The 22,377-nt window shown below is 43.2% G+C and overlaps 1 protein-coding gene across 7 annotated transcripts in view; it reads right to left on the bottom strand.

The window, feature by feature from the left end:
* INVS (inversin) overlaps window positions 1-22,377 on the bottom strand; it is a 203,359-nt gene that overhangs the window by 2,075 nt on the left and 178,907 nt on the right. For 6 of the 7 annotated variants that reach the window (XM_054520364.2, XM_054520363.2, XM_002820038.6 and 3 more), the window contains 4 exons: window positions 14,076-14,359; window positions 5,655-6,372; window positions 1,527-1,756; window positions 663-737 (listed from right to left, as the gene is read on the bottom strand). In XM_054520364.2, the coding sequence (XP_054376339.1) occupies window positions 663-737; window positions 1,527-1,756; window positions 5,655-6,372; window positions 14,076-14,359 (1,307 nt within the window). Of the gene's footprint in view, window positions 1-662; window positions 738-1,526; window positions 1,757-5,654; window positions 6,373-14,075; window positions 14,360-22,377 lie in introns of those variants that run through there. The other variant, XR_008509888.2, reaches the window with a different exon arrangement.

Genomic DNA, 22,377 nt, shown 5'->3' with positions numbered 1-22,377 from the left:
CTTCCCAGCTGCACTCTGTTCCTCCAGGATGACTGTGTGGATCGAGGAGGCGGGGTGGAGCGTGTTGCCATAGCCACCTATGAGAAACACTGGACCTGGCATTAGCTGCTGACAGCAATGAACTTATCACCCACATTTAATGCTGGCGTGAATGAGGGGGCCCTAAGTAAAACACTCTTGTCTTGGCGGCTGAAAAGAAAGTGCCCTGAGCTTCTCCTGTATGAGGGAAAGCATGCATAGCTGAGCCCAGGCTGTACATGCTCTCAGTGTCCTCTTCATGGTGTTCTTCCCATCTTGGAGAAGGAAATAGGGGATCATAATGTGACACCAAAATGGAACAAGGATTCCCAAGGTATTCCTTTGAAGAGTGACAGTATTTTCATTTATTTCCTCCTTTGTGTGAAAAAATGTGTAAAAGTGATCAATAATAGCTACCATTTATTGTTTCTGTTGGAGTTAATGTTAACAATAATAGCTTTTAGTTGTGAAAATAATTTGCCTCTTACGGAGACAGATGTTGGCTACAGTAATAATCCCATGAAATCAAATGACCATTGGAAAACCCTGGCCATCTCTGTTCTAATGTCTTCTTTGGGGATGAAACAAAGGAAAATGCTTCCCCATGTTCTCCCCCACCATCTGCTTTGCAGTGGCTGCCTTACCTGAGTTGAGACGCAGCACAGAAGAGGCTTTTACAGATCTTGTAGGATGATGTATTTTCCCTTCGTGAGAACCACCTGAAATGAACCAACAACTGTTACTTTTCTTTGGCCAGGGATACGTTTGGCCTGACCAACTTCTGAATTCCTTATTGTGGTAAAGGCTTGAGCTTGCAGGTGTGTGTCAAGATAAGTTAGGTATGGTGTGGAACCATGTAGGCCCAGGGCAAAGTCCTGAGATTTTGCTAAATGAATGTTAAAGTTCATGCTGTAGGAGATCTTTCTAAAGGTGCCCTTGCTTATCTTTTTTTCTCTTGAGCCAGCAAGGCTTCTTGAACTCCACTGGGTCTATTTGGATGGGCTCTTTGCAGAGCTGAAAATGTTTCAATTTACAGCAGTTAATCTGCTGAACAAATATTTACTGTAGTGCATGGGTGTTGAGCATTCTCATAGTGGGCAACCCTGTAACATCTTAGCATAGGAAAAGTCAAAGTGATGCAGGCAGGGTCTAGCTAAGTCTTGAATGCTCCAAATGGGTAATGCAAGGAGGAGACTCAAGCAGGGGTCTGGAGAGGTTTAAACAGTAAAGCTTGAGGGCACTCGGGGCTGAGATGCTAGAATGCCTCACGAAACCAAACAATTCTGACCCAGTATCGCTGGGAGGCAGGAATGAAATGGTGCTTGAGAAATATTAGGTTGGTGCAAAATTAATTGCAGTTTTGACCATTTTTAATAATACAGTTAATTTTGCACCAACCTAATTTATCTGAATGGAAGTTTACCCAATGTAATTAAATTCTACTTCAGATTCTGATGTGGCACTCTGGGGGTACTTGTGAACTACAAAGTAGGCAGAAGGACAGTTACCATAGATTTGCTTAAGCACTGAATGCTTGGTGGACTTTGTGCCTGAGGTGCCCTTGGATGGACTCTTGGGGGCCTTGTTTACTGCAGTGGTTTGGGGGAGTTTTAGTTCCAGTTCCTTTCTCCAAACCTGGAGAAGCAATGCTGTACACTCTTGCCTCCATCTGTCCACATCTCCAGCTCCAAGCTGCTTCATATGCCGAAGGTGGGACAGGTGCTTCCTGAGCTTGTAGCTGGTTGGGTCAGAGGAGAGGAGAGGCTTTAAGATCACAGTACTGAGAAAAATAAATTTCCTTAAGGTTCCTAGAAGCTATAGTAGTAGTATTTGCTGAATTCCTGGTAGGTTCATTCAAGCTCCCATTCCTAATTTTGGCGGCAGCATGTTGAATGTGGAATTCTTTTTCCATTATCAAACACCTCCTGAACTAGGATTCAATCATGATTCCTTGCCTTCAAGGAGCTCACAGACTAGTGGAACAGGCTGCTGTGTAAAGAGGTACGTGTGGCATGAGACTACTGTGCAAGAGCAAGGAGCTGGTTGTGCAAACAGATGCAGGACTGACTGATGGTTTGGTAAGGTTTCACAAGGTTAATATTTGTGCTGGATTTTAAAAGATGAATAGGAGCTTACCAGGCAGAGAAGAGCATTCTACGTAGCAGAACTGGCATCAGCAGAGATACAGGCATTTGTGCCAGAAAGTCAGTAACACAATGTGGTAGAAGCACTGTGTATTTGGTGACGAAAGGGGGCTTTAGAGTGGTAAAGGTATGAGCTGCATCTTACTAAGATAAGTCTGTTGGAGGTGGGTTTGGAGTGGGTGAGGAATGGGGATGATGGCTATATTTACATCTAGGGTTTATTTGATGCTTTCTATCCCACATGCACTCCCAAACTTACTGTGTAACAACTATTTTGAGGCCTCCAAAGGAAAGCTGCAGCAATGTTTATTATCTGTATCTGTCTTTATTCCTAGTGAGCCTATAGGTAGCTGCAGAGAGCAACAGGCTTCATGTCTGATTTTACAGTGATCCCATTTAGGCTGCACCAAATGGGAAGTAATCTTTTTCCTAAGTCTGCTAAAAGCTCCTTGCAGCGCTTGGTGCAGCCCCTCCCTCCTTCCCCAAAGGCTGATTTCAGTCAGCCTACACGACTCGTCCTTCTTTCCTGGAGGGTAACACCATGGCATCCCTCTACTAGAATACGTACCACATTTCCAAAAAGCCAAGTCTAGAGAAAAGTATGGCACTACCGCACTATAATTCAGTTTCTCCTGTTTGAAATGCTGTCTTCCATACCTTCTGCTCTTGTGGGCACAGAACTTGTGGGGAAGCCCAGGTAGTGGCTGAAGCTGTTAATGGTGTCAGCCCTCAGTGGGCCCAGCAGCACCTTTCCTGCTCAGCTTGTCCAGGATCCTGTTTCAATCTTTAAAATAGTCATCTTACTTGGTTATTAAACTGACAATTTTAAGATCAAGTTTCATTTTCTCAGGACCCAAGGTTCATTTTGCCCACTCCTTCCCTGCCTGTTTTCCAGCTCCTTTTCTCCATCCTCCACCTGTCCCCTATAACCACAGCCTGCACTGAACACTTACGTGTCCAGCCCTGACCCCTGCCCCAGCCCTCACTGCTTAGGTTTGCTATCAGATACACTTTCAGGACAGCACTTCAGGCTCCTGTATTTACAATAGAAAATGTAGTTAAAATATAATAGAATCAATAAAAGTGTGTTTACTGTCAACAGACTTGGCTTTCTGCAATGTGCAACAATTCCAGAAGTCCTTTGGGCCTCAGAATTGTACAATGGCACGTCCAGAGGGGGCCTGTGTAGTTACCTACCCAGGTGGGCATGTTAGACCATAAGCCCACTGTTCTTGGGGGAATGACTGAAGGCTCATTTGCTACTCTGGTCACTTACTGACAGGACCTGTCAGCTTCTGACTCTTCAAAGGAGTCAAACAGTCAGAGAAGGAGACATTTCAGGTAGGGAGCAGCTGTGGGGTCTGGCGTGGTAAACCTTGCTGGCTTGTTTAGATCCTAGATTTCAGCCAGAATACTTAAAGAGTTCATCTGGATGGTAGCCAGTGCATGTCCCAGCATAACTGCCCGATGAGGGGGTGCAATGGCCATTTCCACCTGTGGCTTTCGAGGCCGACTGTCTTGGCTCAAAGCCAGCCCTGGCACTTGCTCTGTAATGTTGGTGAGTTGATGAACCTCTCTGTGCTTCAGTTTCCTCATCTGTGGAACGGGGCTAAGAAGAATACCTACCTTGCAGGGTTATTGGTGACGATTACATGAATTAGCCAGGTAAAACTAGTTTGAACAGTGTCTGGCACAAGTGTCCAATAAACACTACTAGTATGTTAACAATTGGTAGTAGTAACATCACCCTTCTCCTGGTTACCCTGATGTGTGTGACACCAACCAGGCAGCCTTCTCCAACCTATTTTCAGGCAAAGTGCATGGGGCCCATCTCCGCCTCCATTAGCTTGACCACAGCAAAAACTAACTTCACTAATCATGTAAGGGAAAGGCCCTTGGATTTGAGTCAGCCAGAGGTTCAAGTGCTGGATCTGCACCAAAAGGACAAGTCAATTTTTCCTCTCTTGTCTGAAAAATGGGGATACTGCTCCCAGTCATGATGGCTTCCTGGTGTGGTTGGGAGATCACATGGAGTCAGGCATGAGAGGACTTTGTTAATGGCCAAGAGCTGAAACAGACATGAGGGAGAACACATTGCAAAGCCTGTGCAAGCACAAACTAGATCACCTGGCTCTGGGTTAGGCAGTCTCTGGTATGATACGAACGGACGCCTCTCCCTGCACCTCCTGAGAATCTATCTTGTTTTCTCCCCACCAATGTTAAGGAGAGAACATCTTCCTTTTTCTCCTGACAGGAACCTCGATATCTCATACACCTTTGCCCGCATTATTTCCTTGCCTTGTCTCCCCATCCGTCTTCCTCTCCCCAGTGATGGCGGCGACATAACTTCAGCCTATCTCTTTTCTTGAGACAGGGTCTCACTCTGTCACCCAGGCTGGAGTTCTGTGGCATGGTGATGGCTCACTGTGGCCTTGACCTCCTGGGCTCAAGCGATCCTCCTGCCTCAGCCTCACAAATAGCTAGGACTACAGGCATGTGCCACCATGCCTAGGTAATTGTACTTTTTGTAGAGACGGAGTTTGGCCATGTTTCCTGGGGTGGTCTCGTCTCATAACCCTGGGTTCAAGTGATCCTCCCTCCTCGGCCTCCCAAAGTGCTGGGGTTACAGGTGTAAGCCACTGTGCCCGGCCAACTCCCACCTATTGGTGATGGGTCCAGCTTCTCTCTGGACATTCATCCCTGTAAGGCCTAATTTAGATTTAGGCTCTAGTGAGGCTTTCAGGATGAAAGAGATTATGAGACGTGAACATTTGTAGCAATAAGACCCCTCAAGTCCTCCCATAATCATCCCGTAGTGGCATTTGTCTCTACTATATTGGGAGTGTGTTTCAGGCTTTTAGGACAGCCTTCACCCCCACTCCCAGTGCCTACTATGTATTTTGAGCTTGGTAGATGCTCAGACAGGTTTACATAATACAGTTTAGTCACTCAGTCTATTATATCCAGACCCTGGTTTAGGTGTTTGGAGTATGACTAGTTCCTGGGTAGTAAAGAGATAAGAATAAAAATAAAGTATCTCCTATGTGTAGTAATTTAGAATTAATGAAGTGTGCATTATCTCATTCCAGCAACCTGTCATATTAACAGGACATGTGCAACAGTTATTAAATCCTGTTTTACAGATGAAGAAGCAGAGCGTCAGGGGGGCCATGTGATTTGCCCAAAGTCACATAACCTGTTAGAGCTTACCTGAACCTCACATTTCATGGTTACAAACCCAGGGCTTTTTCCTTTACCCCATGCTGTCCTGAGCACTTTCCCATCTTTCTAGGCAAAAACATCTTCCAAATGGTTTATACAATGTAAATTACTAGGATCTGGTGTGAATTTCATGGGTAGGCTCTATAAAATTGGCCTTACCATGCCACCACATGGAACTCACTGGGAAAACATCAAAGAGCACAGATGTCATGTTGAGAATATCAGTAGCAATCAAAGAACCACAGATGTGGCAGCACCCCATTTTCCTACCTTCGCCAGGCGTGCTGGATGACTGCTGCTGCCTTGTTCTTTTTGCGAAACAGCTCTTTCCTCCTTCGTTCTCTCTGAATTATCTGCAGTCGGAGCTCTACGGGGAGAAGGTCAATATTCACACTCTGCCCAGAGAGGGGACCGGGTGCTGGATCAGTCTCCTTAGATACCTGAAAGTCCTCGGACAGGGTAGATGTCTCCAGCCTCCTGGCTCCTGACCTCAGCTCCTCTGTGCTCTGTGGCAAATCTGAATAGAGCCCTCCTGTGAGCTTGGCTTGTGTCACTTTGTTTCTTGGTGTACGATGGTGGGGAGGATTCTGTCCAGCATGGACTGCCTCCCCCCGGGCACTGCCAGGGCGGCTAGAACCAGCCGGGGAGCACCTTCCTCCTTTGAGCTCTTGAGTGCGCCTTTTCTGGGGGGCACATTTGGCCTTGGGTTCTGTGTCATGCCGCCTGTTGGGCTTCCAGTGGCTATCGTGTGGTGGAAGGCTTGCAGCTGCCGGCCTGGAGTCCTCTCCTTTCTCATCAGGCCCAGCCACCCTGATACAGGAGGGCTGCTTCATGAAGCCTTTCCCCTTTGCACACCGCTGATCGCCAGCTGTCTCACCTCTGGACTTCTCAACAGAGGGAACTCCTGGATGCCTGTTTCCATCACTGCCTTCATTGGGTCTGAAGTGGACACAAGCAGATTGGCCTTTAGAATGTTCTCTGGCTGTTTCTTGGGGAAACAAAGAAAAAATATTGTCCAAAACTTGCAGAGTAAGGTAATTTTTCCCGTATGTTCACATAAAATATTCAGACTTGGCCTATATCATCACCATAATAGTGGCAATTACAGACTAGGAAAAAAACTGTTTAACTTCTATTTCCAGCAATATGGTAGGTTAGATAACCTGAAGCCCTTCTCACCTTAATGAAAATATAGTGGATATCCTTTGGAAAGCACTGTCATGCCTTTAAGAAAATAAAGGAACTCTGGAGGCCAAAAACAAAGAGAAAATTGAAAATCAAAGCAATTAAGTATGTGAGCTGATCCAGTGACTGTCTAGGCAGGTAATGGTGGTGGAGTGGGCAACAGATGGTCTTATTAAGTGTTTTAACATCTACATAAGAACAGAAAATGAGGCCTTGCAGGAAGAAAGTTAACTGGAACCAAGACTCTACATGAAGCCAGCACTCTTGAAGGGATATACCTTTTGGAAATAATCCAGATTTTAAAATCTGCTCTCCAGCACTTGGAGATGACAAGGAAGTTTGTTTCAGCCCAGGTTCTGGATGGGGTAAGGAGTCTCCCATAAGAATTTAAAACCAAAGTCTTCTTCCTTACGTGGGCTTGGTATTCATTTATTCTCAATCCATAGGAGACATTACTATAAATACTGGTCTTAGGATGGAGATATCCCAGGATGCCTCACAGAAGCAAACACAATATTGCTTTAGTGTGACATGCCCTCAACTCAGGCTGCACAAAGGGGTCCTCTGAAAATGACTTCACAATCCAAAATCACAAAATGCATGAGGAAACAATGTACCATAAGCAACAGTTAACACAATAGCAAGATCAGATCTCTCAAAACGTTAGCACACACATGTTGATTAAACACACAAAAGAAGTTTAAAATACGAGAAAAGGATTTGAAAAACAATTAAATACAACATCTAAAATGAAAAATATGCCAGGCACGGTGGCTCATGCCTGTAATCCCAGCACTTTGGGAGGCTGAGGCGGGACTCATGAGGTCAGGAGTTGAGACCAGCCTGATCACCATGGTGAAACCTCGTCTCTACTAAAAATAGAAAAATTAGCTGGGCATGGTGGCACACGCCTGTAGTCCCAGCTACTTGGGAGGCTGAGGCAGGAGAATCGCTTGAACCCGGGAGGCAGAGGTTGCAGTGAGCTGAGACTGCACCACTGCACTCCAGCCTGGGTGACAGCAAGACTCCATCTCAAAAAATAAAAATAAAAATCTTAATAAAACAGGCACATAGATTATCCAGATAATGTGTTTTCAGAAACAGACTTTAAAATAACTGTTCTGGCTGGGTGCAGTGGCCCAGCACCTTGGGAGGCTGAGGCAAGAGGATTGCTTGAGCCAAGTCTGAGACAAGCCTGGACAACATAGTGAGACCCCATTTCTAAAAAAAAAAAAAAAAAAAAAACAACAAAAAACAATCATCCAGACATGGTAGTGCATGCCTGTAGTCCCAGCTACTCAGAAGGCTGAGGTGAAAGGTCGCTTGAGGCTGGGAGGTTGAGGGTGCAGTGAGCTATTTGTGCCACTGCACTCCAGCCTGAGCAACAGAGTGAGACTATGTCTCAATAATGTAAAATATTATTAAGTGCAAAAGAGCTATCTAAACTATACTACTCTTCATGTAAGAAAGAAAGGGATGGGCTGGGCGTGGTGGCTCAGCCTGTAATCCCAGCACTTTGGGAGGCCGAGGTGGGCAGATCACCTGAGGTCGGGAGTTCGAGACCAGCCTGACCAACGTGGAGAAACCCTGTCTCTACTAAAAATACAAAAAAATTAGCTGGGCATGGTGGCGCATGCCTGTAATCCCAGCTACTTGGGAGGCTGAGGCAGGAGAATCACTTGAACCCAGGAGGCAGAGGTTGCCGTGAGCCAAGATTGCGCCACTGCACTCCAGCCTAGGCAACAAGAGCGAAACTCTGTCTCAAAGAAAGAAAGAAAGAAAGGGATATAAGAAAATATACCTGTATCTGCTCATTTGTGCAAAAGAAATATAGAAAACATAAAGCAAAAACTAAAGAAATTGGTTACCTGCAGGAGTTGAGTGGGAAAGAGGTGGAAAGAAAGGAGAAATGGGAGTTGGATAGCAGAGATGAAGAGGGAGTGACACTTCTCTGACTCCACCTTTTTGTATAGCTCTGACTCTTAGAGCTGTTACAATGTTTCACATATGTGCCCCCCCCAAAACAAAAAACTAAAACTACAAGATACCACTACATACCTATTAGAATGGCAAAAATCCAAAACAGTGACAAAACCAAATGCTGGTGGAGATGTGGAGCAATAAGAACTTTCATTCATTGCTGGTAGGAATGCAAAATGGTACATCCACTTTGGAAGACAGTTTGGCAGTTTCTTACAAAACTAAACATATTCTTACATAAGATCCAGCAATCACACTCCTTTACATTTACTCAAATAAGTTGAAAACTTATGTCCATACAAGCTGCACACAGATGTTATAGTAGCTTTATTCATAACGGCCAAAACATGGAAGCAACCAAGATGTTTCTTCAGTAGGTGAATGGATAAACTGGGTAACATGCAGTTTCTGCCTTCTCTCAAGAGTACTGCTCTGAGAACAATATATGTAAGGAAGATAGTCTAACCTACTGGAGAACAAAAGACCATATAGAAGAGAATAGAGACAGCCAACAGCCACCACCAATTGCCAGATATATGAAGGCAGCCATCTTGGCCATATCTTGTGCAAATTCTATCAACCTCATGAGTGGGCCCAGGTGATCAAGAAGAGGAACTGCCCAGGTAGCCCACGGGACTGTGAGAAATAATAAACTTCTGTTGTTTTAAGCCACTTAGTTTTGGGAGTGGTTTATTATGCCACAAGAGATAACCAACACAGATATTTGTATCTATAAAAGAGAGGTGCTGTCTTAAAATATAAAATCCAGGGTATTGACTTTGGACTGGTTGGTGAGCAGAAGCTGGGAAGGCAATGAAGAGACTGCTGGTGAAGGCTTGAAGAGCAGAAAAGAAATTGCTGTTGGAATCTAGAGAGAAGTGAACCTTGTTATTCAGTGGCAGAATTAACTGGCAAAATTGTCACCTGCAGTAACATAGAAGATAGAAAATATACCTAATGGAGCTGTAGATACGGTTCAGGAGGTTTCCAGGTGTAATGTAGAACAAAATGTCAACTGCTTTTTAAGCTACATATGACAAAGTATGGGGAGAAAACAAATAAAATGAAGAAAAAACTGCTCCATTTGCAAGCAAAATTTAGAGATAATGTAAAGATCCCAGGATGTGCTGGGTTAGAAAATAAAACTATTTTAACATTTTTATTCTTTCCAGCCAGCAAAAGAGTCTCATAGGCCTCAGCATAAAGATCAAATCAGGGCAGACACAATGACTAACACTTATAAAATCCCAGCCCTTTGGGAGGCCAAGGCAGGTGGATTGCTTGAGTCCAGGAGTTTGAGACCAGCCTGGGCAACATGATGAAATCTCATCTCTACAAAAAAGAAATGCAAAAAATTAGCCAGGCATGGTAGCACACACCTATGGTCCCAGCTACCTGGAGGCTGAGATGGGGGGATCACTTGAACCTGGGAGGCAGAGGTTGCACTGAGCTGTGATTGCACCACTGCAGTCCAGCCTGGGTGACAGGGTGAGACCCTGTCTTAAAAAAAAAAAAAAAAAAAAGGATGGTTGTACAACCCTTTATTAAGACTCAAAAATATTTAAGGTGGTACATAATAGTTCCTCTCAGCTCGACAAAAAAATTTCTAAGAATCTCAATGGCATTTTCCCACAGAAATCTAAGCCACTCAAATTAGAGCAAATCTTGTTTGAAAAATAATGGATGTGGCTTTTGAAATATGAAATGAATCCAATCAGATTCACAGGAAACCCATGAAGTTTTTGAGATAATCGCATTATTGTGTCACGAGCTTGAACTGGTGACACAGTTCAAGTCAAAAAGAAGCCTCTGGGGCCCCAGTATCCTATAGTCAGGAGATAGGCTGAGAAAGCTACTCAGCTGCAAACATGGGCATTTATTAGGAAAAGGAAGGACTTCTCAGAGAGCAGAGCCAAGAATTCAGGTAGCAGAGCCAGGAGACATGGAGAACAATGGAATAGGAAGCCACCAGGAGTAAAATGAGACCCTAATCAAGGAATATTTACCTCAGAGTAGGGGCCCTGGTAAAATGTGACTAGCTGGTTTTCAGAATTGCTACAGACTAATGGATGCTATACGCCTCCTATTCCACCCCCTTTTGTCTACTGTGGTTATTCTGTTCCTGTCTTACCACTGTTTATTGGGTGTGGGGGGTGTTGATAATGTATCTTTTTGGCTGATTGGTCTCTGAATCAGAAAGAGTCCCAGCTGGTGAACCTGAACCACATCTAGTTCATGTCTTAAAATCCTAGACTTCAAGTGTGATGAGATAATCAGGATGAGATTTTGGGGTACTGAGATAGGGATGTATTAGTCTGTTCCTACACTGCTATAAAGAACTACCTGAGACTGGGTAATTTATAAAGAAAAGAGGTTTAATCGACTCACAGTTCCACAGGCCTAACAGGAAGCACGACTGGGAGGCCTCAGGAAACCTATAATCATGGTGGGAGGCAAAGGGGAAGCAAGCACCTTCTTCACATGGTAGCAGGAGAGAGCGTGAGCGAGGGGGGAGGTGCCACACACATTTAAACCATGAGATCTTGTAAGAATTCACTATCATGATCCAATCACCTCCCACCAAGTCCCTCCCCAAACATTGGGAATTTGGGTGGGGACACAGAGCCAATCCATATCAAGGGGTAAGAATACCTTGCATGTGGGAGGAATGTGAATAATCTGTGACCAAATAGGAACTATGATAGATTGTTTAATAGCCAAAAATTCCTCCCATCTTAGTATGCACAAAGGTGGAATCTATTTCTCGACATCATTTGGTCTGGGATGGTCTCGTAACTTGATTTGATCAATATAATGTGGGCAAATTCTAGCGTCTATTTCTCAAGAGGTCTTGTGGCTTTTATCTTTGCTTTCTGAAAATGCTGTCCTGAGACCACAATGTAAGGAAGCCAGTCTAGTCTACTGGAGGATGAAAACCATGTAAAACAGAGTCAAGGAATCCCATCTGACAGCCAGCATCAATTGCTAGACATTCAAGTCAGTATATCTTAGACATGGAATTCCACTGACTCTCCACCTGAATGTAGACACATGAGTGAGACCAGATGAAGCCTGTAAACAAACTTCCTAACCAAAATAGAATCATAAAAATTAAATTGTCATTGTTCAAAGTCACTTCATTTTTGTGTGGTTTGTTATACAGCAGTAGATAATGGAAGCAACCCTGCTCTTACAGATCTTGCAGTTTGGTGGAAAAAATGACAAGTAAACCAGTAATAACAGTAAAAAGTGATGATCTTTATAAGAGGGAAGTATAGAAGTATGGAAGCAATAGCAGGAAACTATAGCCTCCTTTAGTGGGGAGATACTGGTTGAACAGAAGAAGAAACATTATCCCTGATATCTAAAAAATAAGGTAGAGGGAGTGGCATCTGCAAAGGCCCCAAGCTAAGAAAGAACTCAAGGAAGTTCAACATGGCTGTCACATTATGGGAGCTTAATTAAAGCTGGTTGGATGAATAAATGAATGAATATGTAGCAAAGCATCATGAGTATATAATCCTTAAGGATTACACTGTAAAGTGGATTATGGAATTATATTCCAGAAATGTTTATATTCATTTTACATATATATATTTTTTGAGACAGAGTCTCACTGTCACCCAGGCTGGAGTGCAGTGATGCGATCTTGGCTCACTGCAACTTCCGCCTCTCAGGTTCAAGCAATTCTTGTGATTCAGCCTCCTGAGTTGCGTGCACCACGATGCCTGGCTAATTTTTGTATTTTTAGTAGAGACAGAGTTTCACCAAGTTGGCCAGGCTGGTCTTGAACTCCTGGCCTCAAGTAATCCACCTGCCCCAGCCTCCCAAAGTGTTGGGATTACAGGTGTGAGTCACTGCACCCGGACTGTAGTCATTTTATGTATACTTTTCTGTAGTTGTTCTTGGCTAGATTAATGAGTGGCTCAATAATAATAGTTACTGAAAACCTATGATGACTTATGGGCTATAACAAGTACACTACATGAATTATTCCTATCTATAGCTACCTTGCGGTATAGAAAGTATACCCTCACTTTATAGCTAAGGAAGTTAAGGTTCAAAGAAACAGATTGAACTGTCCAAGCCCTGAATTCAGTAATCATGAAGTTCCAGAGCCCCTTTCTGAGAAAGTCCATAAGGTCAGGGCTATTTTCATAATACGAAGACATTATTCGCCTTTTTCACTGTGTTGGCATTTGCATTTAGATTTTGGGAAAGCTCCTGCCATTCTCTAACTTTTATAAGAGTAGCTCAATGTGTTTAAATTGCTTCGTGCAAACAATAGGGTTCGTGCTGCACACCTTTCCTTCTGGGGGTCTGGAATTTTGGCATATGCTAGGCAGAGGGTATCTATGTGACTGACTCCATATTAAAAAACCTGGAGTCCTAGGTTCATGTGAGCTTTCTTTGTCAACAAAAGGTTGTCTGACTGGTTGTTACAATTTATTGCAGAAGGAATTAAACCTGTTGTGTGTGACTCCACTGGGAGAGAGCCGTTGGAAGCTTGTGCCTAATTTCCTCTGGACATTGCTCCATACACCTTTTCTCTTTGCTCATTTTGCTTTGTGTCCCTTTGTTATAATAAATCCTAACTGAGAGTACAACTATATGCTGAGTCCCCCTAGTAAATCCTCCAACTTCACCAAACCTGGTGGTAGTCCTGGGGATGGGGATCATGGGGATCCCTGACACACAAGTAAACTCTAAATAGGATAAACTGCAAAAACCCATGCCAAGACACATCATATTAAACTTCTGAAAGCTAATGATAAATTTTAAAATCTTGAAAGCAGCCAGAGAGAAATGACATATTACCTAGAACTATTACTGAGAAACACCAATTTGAATGACAGTGGATTTCTCAGCTGAAACCATGGAAGCCAAAAGGAAATGGCACAATATTTTTCAAGTGCTAAAGAAAAGAGCTGCCAACCATGAATTCTATATCTGGCTTAATGATTCTTCAGGAATCAAATAAAAGCATTCTCAAAGGCAAACTGAAAGAATTTGTTGCTAGCAGACATACCCTTAAAGATGGGCCATAGAAAGCTCTTCATACGGAAAGGAAATGATACAAGAATCTTAGAGCATCAGGAAGGAAGAAGAAACAACAGAAGAGCAGAAATACGGGCGGGCGCATAAAATGTTATTTCCTTTGTGAGTTTTATAAATTGTATTTCATGATTGAAACAAAATTTGTAACACCATCCGATACCTAAGCAATGAAAGTTAAAAGTGGACAAGATAAATGGAAGTGAGGTTTTCACACTTCACTCTAAAAAAGAAAACAAAAAACCATAAATCAATCAAGATAGAATTTTTAAAAATGCTGAAGTAACCTACAGGAAGGGAAAAAAAGAGAAAGAACCGAGAACCAGAGGAAACAAGTAGAACACAAATCATAAAGTGGCAGTCCTAAGTGCTAATATAACAATTATCTTAAGTGTAATTGGTCTAAATACACCAATCAAAAAAGCCCACAGTCCATGGGCCGGCAGGAGATGACAAAGGCAATACACCTACCATTTGGCCTTCTGGAGTTTGTTCCCTGCAAATCTGAGGAAACATGCTGCTCCTTCTGGAGGGCTCTGCCTAGAGACCCTCCTGGAGATCCTCTGCTGTCTCTTGGCTCAGGGCCTTGGGCCACGTTGCCAGCAGGAGGCTGCTTGCTGGGGGCCCGGCTCTGCCTGCTGGGCACATCCTGGGTGCTGGGCAGACAGGGAAGGGCCTGGGGTCTGCAGGAATCTGGGCTCCACCTTCCTTTTTGCTGTTCTGCCTCTTTTCGTTTGTTTTCTTCCTCTCGTTTTCTGGAAGCAAAGCCAAAGAGGAAGAGGAAAAAATTTAAAGAGTATCACCTGCTCAAGTCTCTGCATGAGTTTAAATTTTAAGAGGAGCTACTACATCACAGGAGATATTTGGAAATTTGTATTTTCCAAGAGCAGTCTTTTCTCCAGATAAAATAAAAACCATCTCTTTTACACCAGGCCTTATAGCCCAAAAGATGATGGAGCTGAAAAGTTTATAGATCAGTCTTTGTGCTGTTGAGACACATGACGATAACCAGGCAACTTTTCTGTGTGAAACATAACACATTCCCAACGGTGTATATGCCCCAAGCTTATGTGTGATCCCTGGAGCTACCTGTAACTCCACCCGTTTTTCTCCTGTTTCAGAAAGCACACCAGAATGCTACTGAGAATGACAGTCAAAGGGATAACCTTGAATCTGCTCTATTCATTTAAAAAAGCCCATTGGCAAACCTTAATGATCATATAAAAAGTCACTTGCAAAGTACCTTGCCAGTGATTAAAACACACCTGTGAGTTGCAAATGCTGCCTTTGACAGCTCTAGCGAAGGAGTCAAATCCACTCATTTTACAGATGAGACCCAGAAGGTAGGGTGATTTTCAAAAAGTCACACATAAGTAGCTGGTGGCAAAGCTGGAACCCTTGGGTAGCAAGAGAACAGACAAGGGCTGGGGAGGAGGGACCTGTCTAAAGATGAGTAGCAGGGCGAGACAGGTGGGTCTGAGGTGGCTCAGAAAGGTAGCCCAGGCCCCTAACTCAGGACAAAGGGGCCTAGTTAGGGGCAGGATTTGTCTGACCATTGCTGTTAACTTGTAGGGATTCCCAAGGGAAAGACAGGAGGAAAAACTTAATTTCTGAGTCTCTCTCTGCTGGGCACTGAAGATACAGAAATGATGACCGCAGATTTCAGGTCCTCCCCTGAGGAATCTTCTGTGTAGAAGGGGACAGCCAGGAAAACAAAGACCCAATTTATGATGGAAGAAATGTTATATTTTGTATTTATTTATCTTTTTAAAGACAGGGTCTTTTACCTAGGCTAGAGTGCACTGTGCAGTGGTACCTTCTTAGCACATTCCAGCCTTGAACTCCCGGGCTCAAGCAATCCTCCCACCTCAGCCTCCCGAGTAGCATGCACCACCACACTTGGATAATTTTTAAATTTTTTGTAGAGATGTGTGTGTGCGTGTGGGGGGGTCTCACTTTGTTGCCCAGGCTGGTTTTGAACTCCTGGCCTCAAGCTATCCCCCAGCTTTGGCCTCCCAAAGGGTTGGGATTACAGGCGTGAGCCACCGCGCCCGGCTGAAAAGGACTTTAGTTCTGTGCTCCTCACACTTTATTGGGCCGAATCACCTGGTGTCTTGGTAATTATGGATTCCGACTTAGGCTGGGGAGAACTCAAGGTTTTGCATTTCTAGCAAGCACCCAGGTGATCCAGGTGTTGCTGGCCCTCTGGCCACACCTTGAGTAGCCAGGCTTAAGAGCACAGGAAAGTCTAATATGGACTGTTTATTATACCACTAGATGGAATGAAACATACAATATGAAATGTGATTCTCCACAATGACACCAACTTTTTGTAAGGCCCACCTTGCTCACACATGAACATGCCTTCTTTATAGGCAACCTGACAAATTGCAGGGCTAAGGATCAGACACGGAAGCATGAGACAAGGCGGAGACCCTAAGCCTCCAAGCAGTCATAGAATCCAGACTGCCACGGACTACGGCATTTGAAGCAAAGCTTATTTAGATCTCAAGCGACAGGAAAGCCCCAGCTGACATATATCTCGGTTACATTTTGATTTAAAACCTTGTCAACTTGTTAAATTCCCCTTCTGAAGCTCTTTCTTCCTGTATGGAGTAGCCCCTGATCTGGGGTCCAAGCTTGCTTATCTAATAGTTTTCTACTAAGTCCCATTACCGAGAACATGGCCAGATGGGTCGTGCTAACTCCTGTACAGCTCTAGTGTTTTTATTCGACTCTGGTTTTGTGACATCTTTACCACCTGCTAATGACTGTGGTCTACAGGCCAGCTGGACAGCCTGTCATCTCGGAGCCTGAGATTCATACAGATGCGAGCAGGTGCCATTTCAGTGTGATCTCTCTGGGACAAGGCTGCTTTTCAGAAGAAGGTGGAAGCATCTGGGTGGCTGAAGTGCTGCTAATAGATTTAATAGCCTTGCTCCAGGAAGGCAGAGGAAGTGCTGCGCTTTTTATCAGCACCGATGAGCAGGGCTGTTTTAACAGAATGATATTGGCTCTTTAGACAGACACATGTGGGTGGTTGTCTGGGTTGGCATCTATATGGATCTCACTGCCATTAAGGGGGACTCTGAGGTGATAAATTAGACTTTGTTATTTGAGCAGTCTCCTCTTTCTTTTTAGGAAACCAAACAGCTCTCTTGTTCAATTCCAAGAAGCCTCTCTGTAGCCAGCCCCGGGGCAAACCTTACCACTGCAGACCTTTCTGGGCCTTCAACAAAGGCAGCCACATGAGGAACAGGGGATCTAGCCTTTTAAACTGATCAGTACATCCAGAAAGCAAGAGGGCTTTGGCTTCTGGAGATTGCTTTGGAGGGGGGATACCAGGGGGGTGATTTTTCATTTTGGTAGAACTAAGTAAGCAGAATTAGGAGACAGAATGCAATCATCTGAATGAATAATTAGCCCCTGGTCTTATAAATATAATTAATGTTTTTTAAATTGATGCATTTTGCATTAAAAAAATCTTCCAGGTGGCACATGGCCCACAACTGTGAAGTTCTTCAGACCAGTGGTTCTTTGATGTAATAGCAGTGATCATTGGGAAAAAAATGGAGTGGGATTAAAACTGGAAATTATGCATAACCTGTATCCTATTTTATCTATATTGCTGCCTTAAAACTGAAGCAGCAGTAGCAACAACAACACCACACACAATTCAGCTTCTGAGAGTTGAATGTGACCCCACATATATGTGTCTCCCTGGGGAAAAGGTCCAGAACCATTGCTCATAGTGTAAGAGTTTGAAGAAAACAGTTTATTGAGGGTGACACCCTCATTTGGTAGATAAGAAAACAGGCAGAGAGGTAAGTGACTTACCCAAGGCTACATGGTAAATTACAGACAGAGCCAAGATAGAACTCAGCTGCTTTATCTCCTGGTAAAATTCATCCCCATGACAGAATTGTTTTTAAAAATGTCACCTAATCTTCTTCCATTATTTAAAAAATTAATTGGGTCATACAAAGAAGCTGGGGATGCCACTTCAAACTAACCATTAGCAGCATTTAAAAACGAGCTTTCTTTTTTATTTTTATTTTTAGAAACAGGGTCTCACTCTGTCACCTAGGCTGGAATGCAGTGGTGCAATCATAGCTCATTGTAACCTTGAACTTTTAGGCTAATTTTTTAAAAAAATTTTTGTAGAGACAAGGTCTACCTGTGTTGCCCAGGCTTGTCTTCAACTCCTGGCCTCAAGTGATCCTCCCACCTCAGCCTCTCAAAGGGCTGGGATTACAGGTGTTGAGCCACCACACTCAGCCATAACTAGCTTTCAATGTAGTGTTTAGTCCTTAGCTCTTAGATTCAATAATTGTCCTGAAATTTCAATGTTTTTTTCTTAAGTTATGATGAAATGTCAAAGATCTTTAATCATTAAGGTGTGCTATGTTATAAAGATCTATTTTACTTGTAAAGTTTAGAAAAAAATCAGAAAAAGATTATTCTAGTTGATATGAAAAATTAAAAAAGTTCTATGACACAGTAAGCAACATTTCTGCAGGAAAATTATTAACACGGCAGAATATTAGTGGATAAACTAGTCCCACCTTTCACTCTCTTTTTTTTTCCTACTATGTGAAGAGAAATTGGCTAGACGACAGCTTCTAATGGGCTGCCAATTTAGTCTAGTTTGTATTGTCTCTTTTAGAGCAATTTTTGCAGCTCTTCAGAGGCTTACAGGATAAGAAAATGAGAAAGTCAACTGGGGATCAAATCTTTGACAACATGTGTTTCAGGTCCTGTGCTCCACAGGGTGAAGAGGAGTTTCCAGACTATCAGCTGATGGGACTGGGGCTGTCTACCCAGGGAAGAAAAGATTTACAGGACACAACGCTGCTTCACATTGCTGGAGGATTATTGTGAGGCAGAGATATTCCCCCAAAGCCCCCTAAAACCAAATCTAAGACCCACAGATAGAAATTTTTACAAACTACTAGCCTGGATGAAAATTTAGCAAGAAAACGGCTAAAAAGAAGGTGAGTGATCAGAAATTTTAACAAATTTTAACAAAAGCTGATCAAGGGCAGTAACTTAAATGACTTGAATGTACGATGGCTTCAGCATCTCAGGAGTGGATGTATCTGTTTGCGCAATATGGCAAACTCTCTACTCTGGCCCTGCACAGTTGGAGTTATGAAAGTTGATATTTTTTCTACCCCACCATGTGCCTTCTAAATACTGTGACCCACAAGAGAGTTCTATTTGCCCACTTTTGACACGAATAAATTAATTCTATCAGACACTGCAGAAACAGGCAGGCTCTTTCCCATCCCATGAATATTCAGGTTTCCATTGCCATGAATACAAGACCTAGTGAGGTCTGAGAGATGTGATTAAAATGCTTCCACCGAAAAGAGAAGTCTAGTTAGTGTGTTCCGTTGTACTGATTTAACCCAGCTTTGCCTAAATGCTGCCATTCTAGTTAATTGTCCTGGTGTAGGCTAGGGACCAATCAATATTTGTAACTTTCTCAAGGATTTAGGAGAATATTGGTGTGCTCTGTTCTGTTAGTTTTGAGGGTAATAGGAAGAGTGTTATTGAATTATATTATAGAATTGATAATGGTGGCTTGCTTGGCACCACTCTCTTAATGAATGGGATCAACAGTGGCATAATTGAATGAGCCAGATGGTTATTCAATCAGATGGTTACTAGCATCTGGGGACAGCCTCTAGCATGGGCTTGGCTGGTAGGAGGATTCCCTTGAACCAAGTAATGGTAGGTAGCTTGGCCTTGAGACTTAGATTCATGTGCCATCTCTCTTCCTTACTAGCTGTGCGACTTCAGGCAGGCTAACCTCTGTGTGCCCATCTCCGCACTTATGAAATGAGATTAAGGACAGCTGTCATGTCTACTTTTTAATATTTATCTATATTTGTATATCTAAAATCCACATTATTCAATCTGGCTTCCATTTCTTATGGGTATGTTTTTGGTTCCTACAGACAAATTAACGTCAACTATTTGGCTAAGCTTCCTTATATCTTCTAAGCAAGAAACAGGGTATTTACCTGCAGTTGTTCTTCCCAATATTCTCTAAATCTGGCAGGGATAAGACTTGTAAACAGTTTGAGTCTAAGAAGTTTACAGAATCATGGTTTCATTTTCAAGTACAGACAGCGGTGAGCCCCTTTGCTCTAGTCTTTCTTTTTAAAATCAGAACACAGACTGTTATAATCTGTCAAATGATAATTTTCTCATGAGCAATATTCAGGGAGTTGGAAAACCAAATGAATATATAAGTATGAAAGAGCATTGTGAGGATGAGTGGTATATAATGTGTTTGCTGCCTTGAGCAAGGCAAACAAGTTAAAGTTGTACACTTACAGACAGTCATAGTATAAGAACTGAAAGAGATCTGAGAGAGTATTTGGCCTAACCCTTCCGTTTGACAGATGGGGAAACTAAGGCCTACAGTGATCAATGGCTTATGTAAGGTTTTAGACCCTTTGTAGGGGAATTTAATGAACATTTATTTATTGAACGCTTACAATATACCAAACATTCTAAGGTACTAGAGATGTGGAGGTACATAACACACAGTCCCTGTTCTCAAGAAACTGACAATCAAGTCGGGGAATCAGATCCATACACTCCTGCCAACAGTGAGTTCTAGATGTGATGAGTACTAGAGAAGAAGTAACTATATAGGGCTATGGGAGGATGTGGGAGACACTCACTAATTAAACAGGGGGAGAAAAAGGCTACATGTGAAGAATGAGAGAGGAATAAACTGAGAGGTTATTTCAGGCAGAGGGAGAAGCATGCATGAGCAGAGACTCAGAAGAGATCTCAGAGACCAGCTCCTCACATAATTTTTTTTTTTTTTTTTTTTTTGAGACAGGGTCTTTCTCTGTCTTCCAGGCTGGAGTGCAATAGTATGATGTAGCTCACTGCAGCCTTAACCTCCCTGGCTCAAGTGATCTTCCCACCTCCCTAGTAGCTGGGACTACAGGTATAAGCCACCACACACTGGCTAGTTTTAAAATTTTTTGGTAGAGATGGGGTCTCACTATGTCTTGAACTGCTGGGCTGGTCTCAAACTCCTGGGCTCAAGTGATCCTCTTGCCTTGGCCTCCCAAAGTGCTGTGATTATAGGCATCTTCACATAATTTTAAAAATTCCTTATATACTATCGTGGAGAGATGATAATTCCACTTCTGTTGGATCATTTCCAGTGAGAGGAAAATATTACCTCATGAGACAAAAAAGATTTAGCTCTAACCTTTTCAGTTGGTGTTGCATGGTGTCTAGGGGTTTGTCAGAATTTTATCTCTTCATTGTCACTGAATAACAGGCATAGAAATAGTTGATCTTTAACTCCCTCTCAAGGGAATAAGAAAATGTGTGTCTTAGGACCTTTGACTTACAGAATGTTAGAGCTGAGAGGGACGTCAGAGATCATTTAGTCCAGTGGTTTTTGTCTTTTTGTGTGTGACTCATGGACCCCCTTTGGAGAATGTGATAAAAAAAACTATAGATCCTCTCCCGCAAAATGCATATGTGCTCCTGACACACAAAATGCTGTGTACAATTTCAGGTATCCATGGATCCCTGAAGCCCATCTTGAATTAAGAAAACTTCTTTCCATTTTACTGATGAAAATCTGAGGCTCAGAGAAGTGGAATGGCATGAAATAGATCTATGGAAGTAATTCCCCATGGGCCAGATGGCTTTGTGAGCAGATGAGTCAGACACATGGGCCAACCATTAACAATCTGGTGATGTTCACGGGAGCGTTGACTAATTACCAAGTGAAAAGGAGATGAGCAGTAGCAATGGAAGTGTTATGAGCAGTTTTTTAAAAATCTGAAAGTTGGTTTATGAAAAAGGATTTAGATTTTTCTCTTTGGCTTCCAGGGGTAGCTTCAAGACCAAAGGGTAGAAAAGAACTTTTGCTAGACAGAACCCTCCACTAATGGAATATGCTATCTTGAGAGGTACAGGACTTCTTGCACTTGACTTTTTGGGGACACAGAACAACCTCTCGTAGAAGGGACTTAAGCATCACAAGAGTTTGAACTGGGTGACCAAAACTGGACGTGACGATGAAACTCTTAGAAACATAATCACATATACTAGCCAGGAAGGAGCTCAGGTCTCCCAGTAAGTGAAGTGAAGAAAGTTCAGGATGGCTGAGACAACAGGTGGGAGGGTGGTGGTAGTGGAGAGAAATGAGACTTAGAAATGTAAGTGGAAGTGAAAGAAATGTTGAAGGATCTTACAGAGCACCATGGCTGGTACTTAAGAATGAGGGGTCTGGGCGTGGTGGCTCATGCTTGTAATCCCAGCGCTTTGGGAGGCTGAGGTGGGTGGATTGAGGTCAGGAGTTTGACACCAGCCTAGCCAACATGGTGAAACCCCATCTCTACTAAAAATACAAAAATTAGCTGGTCGTGGTGGCACACACCTGTAATCTCAGCTACTTGGGAGGCTGAGGCAGGAGAATGGCTTGAACCCAGGAGGTGGAGGTTGCAGTGAGCTGAGATCAAGCCACTGCACTCCAGCCTGGGCGACAGAGAAAGACTCTGTCTCAAAAAAAAGAAGAATGAGGGCTTGTATAGAGTGCTGGTGGCACAGAAGAATGAAAGCAAAAGGCTATCAAAGGGGGAATGCATACAATCAATGGTAGCAGCACTAGCAAGCACATAAAAAGGCCAGAAGAGAGACAGACTGTGGTGATGGGCTGCTTCCATTTGCATGTCGGTGTGTTGCAGAGTCTGAAGTTATAGTGAAAACAGGACATGCGAATGGA

Source organism: Pongo abelii, chromosome 13 (assembly GCF_028885655.2).
Source record: "Pongo abelii isolate AG06213 chromosome 13, NHGRI_mPonAbe1-v2.0_pri, whole genome shotgun sequence".
NCBI classification, from domain to species: Eukaryota; Metazoa; Chordata; class Mammalia; order Primates; family Hominidae; genus Pongo; species Pongo abelii.
Note: the sequence above shows the minus strand (reverse complement) of the source record. Positions and strands in the feature narration are given on the sequence as shown.